This window comes from Amborella trichopoda, chromosome 4 (genome assembly GCF_054954075.1).
Source record: "Amborella trichopoda isolate Santa Cruz 75 chromosome 4, AtrichopodaSantaCruz75HAP2 v2.0, whole genome shotgun sequence".
Classification (NCBI taxonomy): Eukaryota; Viridiplantae; Streptophyta; class Magnoliopsida; order Amborellales; family Amborellaceae; genus Amborella; species Amborella trichopoda.
This window is the reverse complement of record NC_142339.1, coordinates 55593184-55610867: the sequence shown is the minus strand read 5'-3', so window position 1 is coordinate 55610867 and position 17684 is coordinate 55593184. Positions and strand designations below refer to the sequence as shown.

General features: G+C 34.6%; 1 protein-coding gene across 1 annotated transcript; it reads right to left on the bottom strand.

Moving 5' to 3' along the window:
• Nucleotides 1-6773: 6773 nt before the first annotated feature.
• On the bottom strand, nucleotides 6774-9008 carry LOC18422170 (uncharacterized). The gene is made up of 3 exons (XM_020663205.2): nucleotides 8974-9008; nucleotides 7814-7959; nucleotides 6774-7433 (listed from the first exon to the last, which is right to left on the bottom strand). Exons 2-3 carry the CDS (start codon nucleotides 7928-7930, stop codon nucleotides 6972-6974), a joined length of 579 nt encoding a protein of 192 aa, XP_020518864.1. The 5' UTR covers nucleotides 7931-7959; nucleotides 8974-9008; the 3' UTR covers nucleotides 6774-6971.
• Between the last annotated feature and the right edge of the window lie 8676 nt (nucleotides 9009-17684).

Below are 17684 nucleotides of genomic sequence, written 5' to 3'. Positions count from 1 at the left end.
AAGCCTGATATTTGCGATCGATCGATAGTCTCACGACACTGCCTCTATTATTAGGAATGGGTCCATCTCTTCCCTCAAGTTTTTCAACATTGGTATCAGAGCAAAGTGTGGAAGCGTGGTGGGTTCGTAACTTACCGTTCCCAACAGTTCAAACATAAATTGTTCGAGAAAATTTTTTTTTTTTGAGGTCTCAATTCATTGAGAGTCGGCAAACCTATTGAGTTAACTAGCAAACAACCCTTGCTTAAACACATATTATCTAAAAATTTAAAGTGGCATCTAGGCTATCCAAACTTGAAAAACTCAATGGGATCAAAATTTTGATGTGGAAAAGAAAAATTAGATATATTCTTTTTCAATATATGGTAGATTATGTCCTAAAAACAGAACCACCAGTTTTAGAGCCTAATGCCAATGGTCAAGCCAGAAGGCGACTTAAAAAATGGTTAGAAGAAGACAACGTAGCTAAGACTACTATGTTGAGCTTTATAGAGGATGATTAAATTAGAGTCTTTGAGGATTACACCACAGCTCAAAGTATGATGGGTGCCCTATCTGAAAAGTATGGGACCACTTCTGAGACCCATGTACAATTGTTGTTATAAAAATACAATTATTGCAGAATGAAAGAAACGGACACAGTGACTGAGCATGTCAATAAAATGACAGTGCTCGCAAAAGACCTTGCTGTAGCTGAGAATCCAGTCCCTGATCGCATGCAAGTGTCCATTGTCTTTAACAGTCTCCCTCCATCTTGGGAGTATGTTATAATTACATTGAACCATTCTGCACAAGGGATGACCATGTTAAATCTTCTGATGCATCTTACTATTGAAGCTGAGAGAAGAATGAGGAAGAAGTCAAATGAGCTCCACTTTGCCCAAAGTTCATCTTTATCAGATCCCCAAGAAACTTTTCAATTATAAAAAAAATAATAGATATAAGGGAAAGAGGAGAAATTTTAAAAATCAAAAGAATATGGTTGAAAAGATTTATTTTTATTGTAAAGAAATTGGGCACATCAAGATTAATTGTCCTTAGCTGAAAAATAAAAATAGGACCCAGAATTACAACCCTGTTCGAAATAATCAAAATAAAAAAAATAACTTGATCTGTATAGTTCTAGAATCAATAGTTGCCGACCATTACTTGAGAAATTGTGGGTTGACTCAGCCTCCACTCGATGTCTCGAGGACCAAAGACAGATTCACAGAATTGAAGGAGATTGCAGTCGGTAACCAGCAGATGTAAATGCAAAATGAAACCTACTACGATGTACTAGATGTTGATACTTTCAAGCTATGTTTACCAGGAGGAACAAATCTCTTATTGACTGATACATTGTATGCGCCCAATATGATGCGCAATTTGATTTTTGTCCATAGATCTGGTCGGGTGACCGTTGAGAAGCATTCTAGAGCTTTGGTGTATAATACTAAAGTTGAGAATTTGTACTGACTGAATATTAATGAAAGTTCATCATTTTCTGGTTATCTTGATGCTTATTTTGATGTTTTTATGTGTATGGATGATCCATATTTATAGCACTTAAGATTATGACATATAAATAAAGACAAAATGAATCAAATGGTTAGAAGAGGCTTGCTCCCCAATTTAGGAGAAATTGTGTTCAAAACATGCGAACTATGTATTTCTGATAAATTAACTAAGAAGCATTTCCCTAATAGGGAAAAAGTTTAGTGAACTACTTAGTATTGTTCATTCTGATATATGTGGCCCATTAAATGTGAAAACACATAAAGGTATAGAATATCTCATAACATTTATAGATGATTTTTCGCGTTATGGATATGTATACCTAATTAATAAGAATTGGATGCATTAGAAACATTTAAATAATATAAAGCTGAGGTAGAAAATCAGTGAGGCAAACATATTAAAATTCTTCGAACAGATAGAGGAGGTGAATATTGTTCCACCTTATTTACCGAATTTTGTAATGAGAATGGTATAATTCACCAAACAATTATGCCATATACACCACAACAAAATGGTGTGGTTAAAAGAAAAAATAGAACTCTAACGGACATGGTTAGGTCCATGATGAGCCATTCAAATTTATCAGCTCATTTTTTTGGTGAGGCTCTCAATACTGCAATGTATATTATTAATCGTGTCCCAACTAAATATATAGACTTGACCCCATATGAATTATAGACAGGTAGGAAACCTGACTTTACTATATTCAAAGTTTGAGGTTCTTGGGCACATGTGCTTATACCACCATAAAATAAAGATAAATTATAAAGTAAAACTATAAAATACTCTTTTATAGGCTATTTAAAAATTCTAAAGGGTATAGATTCTATAACCATGATATTAGATCATTAGTAGAGAGTCGTAATGCTCATTTCTTAAAAAATATAGATGATGAAAATATTTTAAATAAGCCTATTGACTTACATGAAATTGATAAAGATAAGGGTTTGGAAGACCTTGTTACTTAGACAGGTGAGAATGATTCAATTGAATCAAGTATACCAAATAGGCTTAAAAGAACTAGAGTCACACCTACTACTTTAGAAGAATTTTATGTATTTATGAATGAAGATAATTATTCTTTAATAAGTGAGGATACAATAGATGAACGTCGAAACTATAATAAAATTATTAGCTCACATGACTCAACTGAGTGGATTCAAGCCATGAATGATGAAATTAATTCTATTAAAAGAAATCAAGTTTGGGAGTTGGTTGACATCCCTAAAGATAGAAAAGTCATCGACTGTAAAAAGTTTAATGCAAATGGATCCATTGATAAATATAAAGCTAGGTTAGTAGCTAAAGGATTTACCCAAACGAAAGGTATAAATTATGTAGAGACTTATTCTCCAGTAGCAAAATTTTTTTCTATTAGGATCATCCTAGCATTATTTGCATATTATGATCTAGAATTATTTCATATGGATATCAAACCAGCTTTCTTAAATGGAGAATTAAAAGAATATATCTACATGAAACAGCCAGAAGGATATGTAATTAAAGGCCAAGAAGACAAAGTATACAAGCTTAAGAAATCTTTATATTATCTAAAACAGTCTTCTAAGCAATGGTACTTTACTTTTCATAATGCAATCACTGAAATTGGTTATATAGCCAATTGGTTAGACCATTGTGTATATGCTTGGAATAGTGGGAGTAATTTTGTTATATTGTCATTATATATGGATGATATTTTGATAGCCAGTAATGATATTGGCATGATTGACCATACTAAATCATGGCCAAGTTCCCATTTTGAGATGAAAGATATGGAAGAAGCTTGAAATTGGTTAGCACATTGAAATTGATTATCATTATATTTATGATATTATTGAAAAGAATAAAATAACTGTAAGTTATTTGCCATCTTTAGATATGATTGCAGACCCTTTAACAAAGGGATTGAATGCAGAAATATTATCAAATCATGTAGCTTTGATGGGACTTGGAAATATTTAAGTTAGGAACTCCCAAAATGGGATATTTTTTGATGTCTGGGTCATGAGAGGAAAAACTGTATTAACGTGAAAAACCATGACATAACTTTGGATATTTTTTGTTATGAGATGTATAATCGCACTTGCATGAAAGTCTCATGACAAAAATATGCATATAAATGTTAAATTCATTAAGTGGTAAAGACTTTATGATATTTCAATATATCTGGCCCTCATGGCCAAGTGGAGATCTTCGTACGTGTGTGTGGTCATGGGGCCTTTAAACGTGCAATATTTCTCTCTCTTATAATTTAATGCTTATCACTAAAAAAGGAGGCTTTTTAGAGAGAGAAAATGTCGTTATCTAACGGCTAGAAAGTAACCACCTACTTCCCAAAATTACAGGGCCACGTTTTCTCAAAGATTTCAGGAGGACGCCGAACGTTGAAGAACGGCCTCCTCCATCCCTTTTTAAGAAGAGTTTCATGGCCATGGAGAGGTATATAGAAATTTATGGAGTTCTCACAGTTATGGTAAAAGCCTGACCTTTGCGATCGATAGTCTCACGACACTGCCCTTAATACTTGGAGTGGGTTCATCTCTTCTCTCAAATTTTTCAACAGCTCCGCCATTCATCACTGGAAATACAAATGAGTAAATGAGTCTCCCATCAGCCATCGCTCTGCCAGCCTTTTTTTTCTCTCCTCTCTCCCCAAAAAAACCTCAATTTGTTTGTGCTGAAATTTCCTCTACTCTCTCCTTTTCAGCTTGCAAGAGAAAATAATAGGGGAAAGTAGCTGGGGTCGTGGTAGTAGCACCCCTAAACCCTAGACACCCCAACCACTATGTTGGGTTATTATTCCCATACGACCTCACTAACATCTTAAAAAAAACTAACTTCTAAACTATTTTAAAAAACAGTAGAGATCTGTCTTCCCCCAATGAAAACCAAAAAAAAAGAGGAGACCTCAAACCATTACTAGGAGGGAGACATCTTTTGGATTGGGTATAGAGAGAACTCTATCTAACCATTATTCTCCGTACAATCCAGCGTTTGTAATGTAAACAAGCAAAGGATGAAAATACAGCTCCGTAAGATATCCATTTAAGAAGTAGTAATTGGAATTCCCCTTGACATTTCGGCCGGAAAGCAATGGATTCCGATTGTGTTGGCAGGGAAATTAGAGGTTTTGAAAGGTTTAGAAGATGGATGGCCGGAAATTTGCCGGGGTTCAGATTTTCTGGAGTTTTGGATGGCATTTTGGACAGAAAAGTGTTGGGTCTACTTTTTGGGACGAAAGTTGATGGGTTCTACTTTTTAGAACTTTTTTAGGGGATACTACGGGATTGATCCAAATTTTAGGGGCCAATGTCATATTTTCCCATATTTCAATTCCAAATAATGTAATTTTTTTAGACATTTTAAAATTAAGTCAAAAGAAACAGATAAAAAATTAAATTGTTCATTGGGTGACTTGAAAATTGTCTTTATTAAATAGCATTTGTACATAAATTTTCGGGTAAAATAAATATTAATACAATGCAGGGAGATTTTTCTTACGTGGGCTAGTGTAGACCCCAACATAATTCAGGGAGGTATAAGTTAATTAAAGTGAAAAGCTAAAAAAACAAAAAATAAATCTAAAAAACTATAGTTGAAATCAGCGAAATGAATATATAAAAGCTTATGCCTTGTAGAGCTAAGGCCATTAATGGAACCAAGGTGGGGTAGAATTGAGACCTTAATTAATTAAAAAAATAAAAAATCACAGAAAGAATCTCCAAAATGGACTTTTTACACATTTTACCTATCCATCTTTTTTTTAGCAAACCTGTGTTCATTATTTTTGAACAAAAACACCCTTCCCTTACCTAATAAATTATTTTCGTTGGAGGAGGTCTGGAAAATATTCTTCCCACATCTAACAAATTACTTTCATTCGAGAGGGAAGTCTGGCATTCACCTAACAAATTATTTTCGTTCGAGAGGGAGGTCTGGCATTTTGAACAAGTGATCGTTGGAGAGGGAGATTCGGAAAATATTCTTCCCTCGCCTAACAAATTATTTTCGTCGTCGTTGGAGAGGGAACAAGTGGTCCATAATTTGTTAGGAGAGGGAGGTCCGGCATTTTGAACAAGTGGTCTGGCGATGGCGATGTTTTGAAGTTACGGTCCCACAATTTGAAGTTACTATCCCACAGTTTGTTTGAAGGGGCAGGAGAGGGTGGTCCGACGATGGCGATGTTTTGAAGTTACAGTCCCACAATTTGAAGTTACGATCCCACAGTTTGTTTGAAGGGGCTTGCATTTCGAACGGACAATCTGGCATTACAATTTGTTTGAAGGGGCAGGCAATTAGAATGGGCAATCCAGCATTTCAAATGGGCAATCCGGTGTTAAGTTAGGGTCCCACACTTTGAAGGGCCAGTCGATGGTTTGATATAGCGGTCCGCCATTTCAAATTTCTAAGGAACAATCGATGTTTTGTTTTGATATCATGGTCCGGCTTCTGCATTTCAAATGGGCAATCCAACATTTTGGCTGGCATTTCGAATTTTGAAGGATCAATCGATGTTTTGTTTTGATATCATGGTTCGGCTTCTGCATTTCGAATGGGCAATCTAGAATTTTGCCAATCCAACATTTTGAAGTAGCGGTTCGACATTTCGAATTTCGAAAGAGCAATCGATGTTTTGTTCGAAGTAGATTTGTTTGAAGTAGCGGTCGATGCTTTGTTCGAAGTAACGGTCCGGCATTTCAAATTTCGAAAGAGCAATCGATGTTTTGCTTTGATATCATGGTCTGGCTCCCCAGCATTTTGGGGATCCAACATTTTGAAGTAGCGGTCCTACGAGTTGAAGTAGTGGTCCGCCCTTTTGAAATGAGTAATCTAGTGCTGTAGAAATACAATCCGGCCGGCATTTCCTTTTATAAGGATCCGGAAATAATTTGTTATTTGAGCTAATAGTATTTTTGTAAAAAAAAATTAACTTTTTGTATAGATACATTTGCTCGTAAACATGATTATTTGGTGGGAAATTGCTAAAAAAAAAAAAAGGTCGGTATGGAGTAACGTGCGTAGAAAATCCATTTTGGAAAGGTTTTTGCAATATATCCTTAAAAAAAACTCTGACGCCGACCGTGGAGAAATATTTTTGTTTTTTACTTCCAAATATTTTTCATGGATAAGCCAGCAGTGTCCCACTTAACGGACCGTGATGCCGCATATGCCGCACTCGGGACCACACCTCCGCTCACATGAATTCCATCACCCCCCTTCTCGCCCTTTTTCTCTCTTACTTTCAAATAACGGACTAATTGGTCATTACAAACTTTCTTCTCATAAACCATACTTTCACTTTTAGGCGAAGTCAGCGACCCAATCATCCAGCTTAAAACCAAGAAAAAGAAAACACAAGTCCTAACCCTAAAAAGTAAATATTAAAGGGGGAAAAAAACCTACAAAACATTTCTCTCTCTAAAAGAAATTAAGCTAAAAAACTACAATCTCTCTCTCGCTCTTCTGGTTATTTATTTCTTTCTCTTCTTTGGTGGCTGAAGAGCTTCCTCGTCTTCATCTTCCTCCTCCTCCTCTTCTTTCTCTTCCTCCTCCACCTCCTCTCCATCATCACCATCCCCATCATCATCATCATCATCTTCTTCACCATCATCATCGTCATCATCGTCTTCACCATCATCATCATCGTCATCCCCTTCGTCATCATCCCCTGCATCTTCTCCGTTCTCTTCCCCTTCACCGCCACCACCGGTGGTGCCACCTGTCTTTTCCGGCAGCTTCTGATTTTTACGGTAACCTCCCCCCCCTCCGTCTTCTGAAGACAACTCCTCCTCGCCCTCACCGAAACCATCATCTCCGTCGTCGTCTTCATCGTCATCGTCACCGTTGTCGTCAGCATCTGCTGGCTCTGGCTCGTTGCAACTTTTCCGGCAATCAAAATCGCCGGGAATCAATTTCCCGGCAGTGTTCTGCAACTAAGGGAAGTGATGCCGTTAAAACCATAAACAAACAAAAAGCGGTTTCCACTCAAACCGGGTTATTCAGTGAATAGCGGTTTTCGTCACACTGGTTTTGTGAAACCAGGTTGTTTCACCGTGGTTCTGTAAATACGGCGGTTATTCAAAACCACAGGTTTTAGGGAAGGCGGTTTTTAAAACGACGCTGAGAGGGAAACGATGGATAAAGAGAATAGATGTTTCCATGACTATAAAAATGAAAACTAAATAATTAGTTGAAAAAAAATTGTCTCGAGTTTTCTCATAAATGGAAATTAATCAGATGGAGAAAAACGTAATAAAATAATAAAAAAGATATAAAAAAAATCATTTTTTCCAGTTAAGCAAAAAGGTGTAACCTGTTTCTGATACAGAGCACCGACAAATCCACAACGCACGAGTGAAGCCATTGTGTCTCCTGCGATCGAACCCTGAATATAAGAACAGATCTGAGTCGGACCTCGGTCGCTATCCATATCAATGGCTAAGACGCGGCCTTCAGAACCTGAAAATCGATAACAGCCGTCAGATCTTGAAAAATTGGAGCAAATCAATCTTGAAGTGGCCAAGAGACTCATAGAATGAGTGCCTAGTGATACTCATAGAATGAGTGCCTATTGATAGGTCGTCCAAACAATAGGCTTTTCACCAGAAGACAGCCGGAAATCGCTCTCTTTGGACAGAATTTTGCCATTTCCGGCGAGTACTGCTTCACCGGCAGGAAGTTGACTATTACGGCCGGAATGTGGACATTTTCCGGTAAAAATAAACGAGTAAAGACGGGATCTAAGTCGGAAAATGAGTTTTTACTGGAGAAACATAGAAATAGGCAGAAAGTCAATAACTTCGGAGAAAAATCGAATTTTTTATGGAATATACAAATTAATTATACTCGGAAGAAAGAAAAAAAGGATCAAAAGACGAGAAAATGAAGCTCAAAAAGAAGAAAAACAGAAAATCACGCCATGAGCTTGTTCACAAAACCTCAAAAGGCGAGGAACAAAGCAAAATAAAGGGGAAAAAACAAACTTTACGCATTTTCAGTCGCAAAACGCAAAAAAACACATACAGAAACCACTGGAAAGCTCTAAAAACAACCAAATTCATCTAAAATGAGGAATAAAGCTGATAAAAAGTGCAAAAAAGGGACAAAAAAACTGATGAACACCACAAACACAGCAAATACCTTACAGATCCCGCTTCTTTCTCTCTCTAAAACTCGCAAAACACTACATCAGACTCCTGCAAGCTCACCTTCATCGTCAATAGCCAATACTCCAGAGAGAGATTTAGAGAGAGAGAGAGAGAGAGAGAGAGAGAGCTCGTGCAAGCTTCAGTAAGACAGAGAGAGCTTTTGCAGGTTTTAGTGTGAGAGAGAGAGCTCTTGCAGGCTTTAATGAGAGAGAGCTAGAGAGAGAAAGGCGTAGAGGGAGAGAGCTTGCATTCTCTTGTTTCTTTCCTTTTTCTTTTTTCACTGCGTCATAACTGAATTACAGAGAGGGAATAGCGAAGCGCTTACGGGCAGCGCGGGCAGCCTCTTCGATCTTTTGCAAAGGAAAACGCAGGTCAAGCTGCCCGATCAAATAGTGGGTACTGACAAGTAGTCATTAACTTAATCCTCCTCTTTGTTAACCCTAATCAAACCCCACTGTAAAACTAAACTAACCCAAGTCCACGACCCCATATAACTGTACTACGAAGAATCCAATTCTAGGGTTTTCCCCCTCTCACTAACCCGGGTTAGTTAACCACGGGTTAACGGTGTGTTTCAACTATCAAAATAACGATGACGGAAGTTATCACTGTACGCCTCACTAGCTCACGCGATTCCATAGTAACGGGGTGAGGACCGTTATTCCAATCGGGAAAGCTTCCTATGCAACGGTGTAACTCCACCCACATATATATAGAATACATGACCCTTGATAACTGAACAGATGCCTGAAATGGCTTGAGTCACAATTGGCTCTAAATCCTTAGATCTTGATCGGACGGGTCAGAGTATTTTATATTCAATTTTTATTTTATAAGACATTTTGAAGCATAATTTAGGGTTTGCATATGGCAGTGTCGCACATGATAAAAATGATAAAACAATATTTAGAGTGATGAAAAATTACTAGAACAACTCTAAAAATTTCATGAGCATTTTGGTCATTTTTTAGAAAAAAATATTTATTTTTTATTTTTTTTCAGGTTCATCCTAATTTTATGATTGGACGCCCCAAATTTCATCCAAAAAGATTTTGTAGAAAAAAATGAAAAATAAAATAGTGTTTGGCGTGACATTGTCGCATGAATAATTGTAGCTGATTTAGATCAAACGGCTAAGAAGTAGGGTCACATATAACTTAAATAGTATCAGGGTCACACAAAAAACTTTCCCTATCCTTTAAAAAACGAGGCAAATGAGTCATGGAAAATCCATTAAAATATACTCTATTTAAAAAAAAAAAAAACAGTAGCAGATATTAATGAAAATGAAGTCCAACACTTCATCGTAAGGCTCAATGGTACTACCACCAAAGCCTTAGACTATTTTCATAAAATAATAAGTATGTGGGGATTTGGGCCCCTACCTTTTAATAAGAAGGGTGCCGGACTCCCATAGATAAATTATTTAATATTTTATTTGTTTATTATAATTTAGATTCCAAGAGCCTATTAAAACACATAGAACCAATTTTTAAAAATCTGGATTGGTGGGGTAGATTGCTCACCCACAAATCCATATCAAATACCTTGATCGGTAATTCAGAATACGTTTGGATTAGCCTGAATCGGTGATCCAAAATTTATTAAAAACAAATAAAATAAAAATTAAACTAGAGGTTTATGGAGTATGGATTTAAAGGACCTAGGGGAAATAGGGGGATTGGGGCCAAGACCCATTCCATCCCCGATTCGATCCATACTGATTCCCAGATCGCCAATTCAGATTGAAAATCGCTCGATTTCAAAAGGCTGCATATAGCCACAGCTGTTTACAAATGAGATATACTTTGATAAATTTTAAAGTTACAAATTACTGTTGGTATAAGAACGTATAAACTATAATATAATGAATCACTGTTGGTATAAGAATGTATTAACTATAATATAAGGGATCAGTGGCTTTAGAAATAAAACGGAAGGATGGGAAAACAACCGTTTTCTACTTCAGACAAGCAATTCAGCCGTTATTTTTTAAAACCAACATTTAAATGATTTATATTTTAGAACGACTAACATATTTCATTATCTACCTTTTAAAAAGTTATGCTACTTTTAAAATTTTCGATGCTTCCCCTTGTTTTACTTCTTCTTGCCATGTTTCTCGTTTTCTATGCTTTTCGATGCTTCCGTTATAAAGATGATCTCCGTTTTTATGAATCCTAACGCCTAACCTTCCAGAAGGATACACCTTGGCGTAGGAAGGGGGTTTAGGGTTTTGGGTAGTTGGGCTTAAAAGCGAGGTAACGGATTGAGGGTAAAATGGTAAATTGTGTCGATTTTAGGGGTAGGGTTTGGGCTTTGCATAGGGAATCGAGTTCGCTTGCATTTGTTCTCGACCATGATTACGAATGATTCCTTTGCTGAACGGTGGGCCCCGCCAATTGTGAGAGGCCTCTAGTTATTTGACACGTGTTCCACACAACCAATAGAATTTCGACGAGTGTTGCGTTGCTGTTGACAGCATCGCCACGTGGATGGACTGGATTTTGAGGTACTATAATACTGGATATTTTGTTAGATGAATCTTCGATAAGGTGCAGTTTGTACAAAGCCTACTCTCTATAAAATCAAATTAGAACATACCTCTATAAAACCAAATTAGCTTTTAAATAGTGTTGAGAAATACTTTTAAATAGTATTGAGAAATATGGTTTCAAATTTTTTTGATAGCTTTAAAATATGTTTTTATATTTATTTTTAAAGTTTAAAACTAAAAAACGAGTATAGATCAAGAAATCTATAAAAACTTAAAAATCTTGAAAATTGATGGTCCAAAAATACATTAGAAAATATATTATTTTCAAAAAATCAAATCTATTTTTTTTTCTCATGCATATGCATCTTGAAATATAAATGATTAATTTGAAGATATTTGGGCATCAAAACAACCTCTTCTAGTGAAATTTTTGAGGTAGGCTCGAATTTGATTGTTTAGAGCCTCAGCTCTATATAAACTTTGTCCTTTTCTATGAGGGTTAGGCTTTATGAAAGCTAGACAAAGCCTCATCTCAAATCCATGTCTAAACATTAATGTTGTCCAAAGTCTTTTTTAGTTTGGTGAAAAAAATGAAGCAATTCGGTGTTTTGGGTCGATTTATGAAAAGACTTCGAATTTTTAAATTTAATATAAATAAATTAGATATTTATATATAAAATATATACAAATAATGAAAAATTTAAAAAACTACACTTATACAGCTATTTCTTTGCTACCCGAAGCATACCCGAAAGCGGTCCAAATTTGACTGAAGCATACCCAAAGCGGTCTAAATTTGACCGAAGCAACCCGAAGCGGTCCGAATCTGATAGAAACGACAGCACCAGACTTCGTTTCTCTTCGGTTTATGCCTAAAATTCGAAGGCTTCGGTCTCTTCGAAGTGAATTTTATAACATTGTTTTGGCAATGAAAATCTTTATAATGGCTCTAAAATGAATTTTTAACACCGAATAAATTTGAAACTCAAAAAAGGTACAGGAATTTTAAACTCAAAAAAGGTACGGAAATTTGAAACTCAAATAAGTGAATTTGATAACATATCTTTAAACACTTATTTTTAAGGAAAAATACGATCTAGACAATTTGTTAAAACATACACTTTTTTTTAGAGTTTCACATCCTTATTTTTTAGACAACCGTAGTGTTTAAGTGGAGATGATTGATGCAAAGGTTTTCCAATATTTAAGGGAAAAAGTTTATTTATAGTTGAGGCACTAAACAATCAAATTAGAGCCCACCTCAAAAATTTCACTAGAGCATGTTGTTTTGATGCCCAAATATCCCCAATTTGATCATCTCAACATCAAGATGCACGGACATGAGAAAATATAGAGTTCAAGTTTTGGAAATAGTGCATCTTGTAACATATTTTTAGACCGTCAATTTTCAAGATTTTCATAGATCTGCTTGATCTACACTATTTTTAAGCTTTAAATTTTATAATTAAAGATAAAAATATATTTTAAGGCTATCACAAAGATTCACATTTCTCGACACTTTTTGAAGGTGAGCTTTACTTTGATTGTTTAGAGCCTCCGCTCCATACAAACTTCACCCATACTTAAATTATAATTTTCAATGAATTATTAGGTGGGGCTTTTACTTATTTTGATAGGGGCTGCAGCCCTATCACACCATTTTCCTATTGTGTTTGCCAAGTTTTTAGAGAAGCTTGGGCTGTCTTAATTCTCCTTATAGCCACATGAGTACATTGTACCGCTATTCCCTATGGTTAAACTTATTCTAGGAATAATTTTATCATCCGAAAAATTTAGGCATGTAACTCCTTCAATCCAGATCAACATAAAAAAAAGAAAAAAAGAAAAAAAAAGGAAATTCTTAATTCTACTCTCTATGCACTTTCTTAAGGTTTATCACAGACTGTCCAATTTTTGAAAGGTAAGATTTAAGTGTTAGAAAATTTAAAATTCGAACTTCTTTTAAAAATAATCTATCTTGTGATTTTTCGGTGGCTATAAAAATTTCAAATTGAAAAAATTTTCTGAAATAGATTTTCTGATCGAGGAAGCAAGTGTAGAGTTCACTCGAGAATAAACATGTGCTCTAAGACGTTACGGATTTTTGTTTTAAGAGGGCGGGTTTGGGAATGAGAATAAAGGAAAGGGCGATGAATCATGTGCGTGCTCACGCAGGAGTATATTGTATAATTAGTCCCTAGGCAAAAGATCTACTTTGTCCGAATCCATTTTAGAACGACGAAGTGAGTGCTTTGGAAAAGTAGTTCAGATTTTTAGTGCCGAAACATGACCAGTACGCTTCGGTCTGCGCATTCTCATCTTATCACCTATTGATACCATATCTAAATTTTTTTCGAATGTATTTATTTTAAATTCTATCTCATTTTGTCTTACCACTCATCATCTATCGCAACATCTTCATCTCCACCACACTCATTCTATGTGTATATTATTTTTTGACCACTCGACATTCTATCCCATAGAGCGAAGCTGGTCTCACAGTTAACCTTTAGAATTTGTCCAACAACTTCATTAGTGTGCGGTTTTATATAAAATTCATGTTATGCATCTTTATTTTGTCCACCCAGCTCTAATTTTATATGTGACATCTTCCTTGATCTCTCTATTTTTTTAAATTATCGATCCAATATATTGAAAAACTAAAATTATCTTCTTTTTTTTTTTTTGTGAAAAGACAAACCTAATACAATACCGGTTAGGAGGCAAGAGTTGGTTCAAGTAGAAAGCTCAAAAGGACAAGAAATAGGCCCAAAAGAATATTGTTGGAAGTAGTGAGAAAAAATATAATGGCTTATAGCCTCAGTGAAGGTATGGCCCTCAATAGAACAAATTGACGGACCAAGATTCATTTAGTTGGCCCCAATTAGTTGGAAAAAGGATTTGATGGTGATGATTTGGAATTATCTAAGTCGGCATAGAATCAACAAGGGGTCAAGCCAGTTAACGGCTGGACTCGAGCCAGTCACCGATTTTTCTTTTAAAATTATTAGGTAATAAAGGGATGTTATAGTATGTTAGTTTTTCTAACCTATAATTTATCTCCCATAATTTGAATTCAAAATTTGATAGATTTTGACACGAACTAATCCTCTTCCCTCGGAAAATTATTTTTTAATCAAAAAGTTGCACATAGGCAAAAAAAAAAAAAAAAATCATCAAAATATCTGTACGTATGAGTCTCAAAGCCTTATCCCAAGTCATTTTTAAGAAACTAATAACCTACATAAGAGCATATTTAGGGTCTCAAATTTTAGTATATGCTAAGCATATACTATTTTAGGGTGAGATATGCTCCTGCATAAACATAAAATCTTTTGGAATAAAAGTTAGAGAGAGAAAAAATCATGCATGAAGAGAGAGAATGGTGGTGTATCTTATCTCTTCCTAAGTTGTGGTGGAATGAGGAGGCCACGTCTTGGATATCAATTGGGCAAAACTTCCATGACCTTTCTAACCTTGTGTTCTAGAGGCTCACGGCAAAACCCATTGACTAAAGTAGAGATTTCTTAATGGATTATGAATCATGAAACATGAGATATCCACCGTCCATATGCACCAAGAGATGGACTGAGTGGGTGGAGAAATATCTCAACATTAAGAAAATAAATAAAGAGTTGGTAAAGAAATATCTTATTATTTCCTTCGTCTTACGGAGGAGACAGTGGTTGTTAGATTTTATATCATAGCTTACGCTATATAAATAAGGTTGCGGTTTGTCTATAGCCAACTCTAAACAATCTAAGTAAATCCCACCTTCAAATAGTGTCGAGGTGGTTTCCATACTGAAAATCTTTATAATAACCTCGAAATATATTTTTATCTTTAATTATAAAATTTAGAGCGTAAAAAATAGGGTAGATCGAACAGATATATGAAAACTTGAAAATCTTGAAAATTGACGATCTAAAAATGCTTTATAAAATGTATTATTTTCAAAACTTGAAATCCAATTTTTTCTCATGTCCATGCACTTTGAAGTTGAGATGATCAATTTGAGGATATTTGGGCATCAAAACAACCTCTTCTAGTGAAATTTTTGAAGTGGGCTCTAATTTGATTGGTTAAAGCATCGGTCCTATAGAATGTAGGACCCAGTTTTGGTGATCAATAAGAAATCTATTTTGAATATTTCCCAAAAGAAAAATTTTATATATAATTGCAATCTTACTTGCGAAAGGAAGGTTGTACCCCTCTACACAATTTATTTTATTTACATAGTACATAATTTACAATAGGAAAAGTATACAATGATTTTATTTATCTTTAGTTCAAGGTGGTCATAATTAATCTTGACTATTGAATATCAAATTAAATGGATATATTTATTCTATTGACCAAGCTCAAGCTTCAAAATAAATTTTTTCGAACTTTATGACATACCCAAATTATCAGATTTCACATTAGATGGTTGTAAATAATTGTGACCTCCTTGTATCAAAATTAAATGGTCTCATTGCATACAATCCCTTTACATTAAACGTGATTGTATACGGTGAGGTCATTTACTTTTTATACAAGGAAGTCACAATTACTTACATGGGAAATCTGATAGCTTGGATGTATCACAAAAGTTGAAAAAATTTCTTTTGAAGTTTGAGCTCGATCGATGGAATAAATGCAATAATCTAATTTCACATCCAATTATCAAGATTAATTGTAGCCACCTTATACCAAAGATAAATAATCTCATTGCATAGTTTTCCTTGTTTTCAAAGACGTGCTACTTTTTGACATTGTTCTTAAATATGTTTCAAAAGTATATCGTCTTACTGAAGAAAAAGTTTATATAAGGTTGCAACTTTGAAATGTAGAATTAAAGATGCATCTCAAAAATCTATTGGAAAAAGGTTATTTTAATGTTGAAAAACCGTCTAATTGATCATCTCGACATCGAGATCTATGAATATGCAAAAAGAAAGATTTTGAGTCCCATAAATAGTGAATCTTGCAACACATTATCTAAACCGTGCATTTTCAATATTTTGATATGTTTGTAGATCTACTTGATTTTAACCATTTTTGGAATTTAAAATTTTGTAATTAGGGATGAAAATAGATTTTAAGATAATCTGAAAAAAATTTACACCAAAATTACATATTATGATAAAATTTGGAGGCCTTAATTGGATTGTTGAATATTACAACCTTAAAAAAACCACACCCCCGGCAACTTTACCTATATAGTAAGCTTGCCACCTTATAACCACATCCAATCTCGTTCATAATCATAAATACGAAAGAATTGAAATTTTTGAAGTTCGCAAACAATTTATAATTTTTGTAAATGTATATTTTATTATTTTCAAACCATCAAATTTGCATATATTTTTTAGCTGCAATATTACAGATCTTAAGTGGAAATGCACTTAATATGTTTTGAGATTTACTATGCTTTTCAGATTCTAAGACCATCTGTAGATAGATATTTGGAAGGGGGCCGCATGAATGAGACCTCTTTGGCCTTCGGGAAAAGTTTTGATGAGATCGTGTCCACGCATAATGTCCTTCCAAAATCCATTTTAGATATGGTTTTCGGGCCAAAATTTTGTAAATCGATAATTTAAGTCATCACTTAAATCCCAACAACAGGATCGTGAATTCAAAAAATAAAATTTAAATATTAAATTATTTAAAAACAATTAAAACTAATTATTCAAAAAATTCCAGACTAAGAATTATGCAACCATTTATTTTTAAAATCCAAAATTTATTTATTTTAATTAATGATCAAGGTAGTCAACATTCTCAACTTGTGAAATTTTAGATTCCGGTGCTTTTACCGACTTTCTCACGGGTCATATCACAAGTTCAGGCCGGTGGGTTGTCAAAACCCCGGTAGAGAGGTTATTGTTTATGAAATGGAGATTTCTAGAGGTTTTGGTGTGAGGTTTGGGTTGAGTGGAGGCGGCCATAAAGCTTGATGTATGTGGAAGATGCCTTGACTAGTGGAGTTGGGGTCCAGGTAAATGGCGATGTAGGGACCTTTAGGGGTGAGGGATGTCTGTATATTGTTAGTTAAGAATGGTAATTTTTAAAGTAAAAAATTAAATTTATTTATTTATTTATTTATTTATTTATTTATTTATTTATTTATTCATCTTGTAATTCTAAAGTCTTTTAATAAAAACATTGTTTACTTTTTAAAATAAAAAATAAAAAATCCAAGTTCATACATGATATACTTTTGTTAGTTTTGGAAGGAGACTGCACGTTTCCGGTATTAAATAATTTGCAAAAAAGGACATTCGAGAAAGACAATAAAGTTATAACAAATGGTCCAAACCTAAGGGAAAACGAGATATTATTTCGATTAAATATTGATGATAATTTACTTTTGTTTTGAGTATGTGTCAAATTGCTTTTGTTTAAGGAAAAGTGAACGCGTTAGTGAGGTAGTCGCATATGGACTATATGATGTGGTCATTGTTAATACAAATATCACACTTTCAACCAATCGGTTTCTGATGGCTTTGGAAAACACAAACATTAGATATTATTCCCAACTTTTAGAAATGATT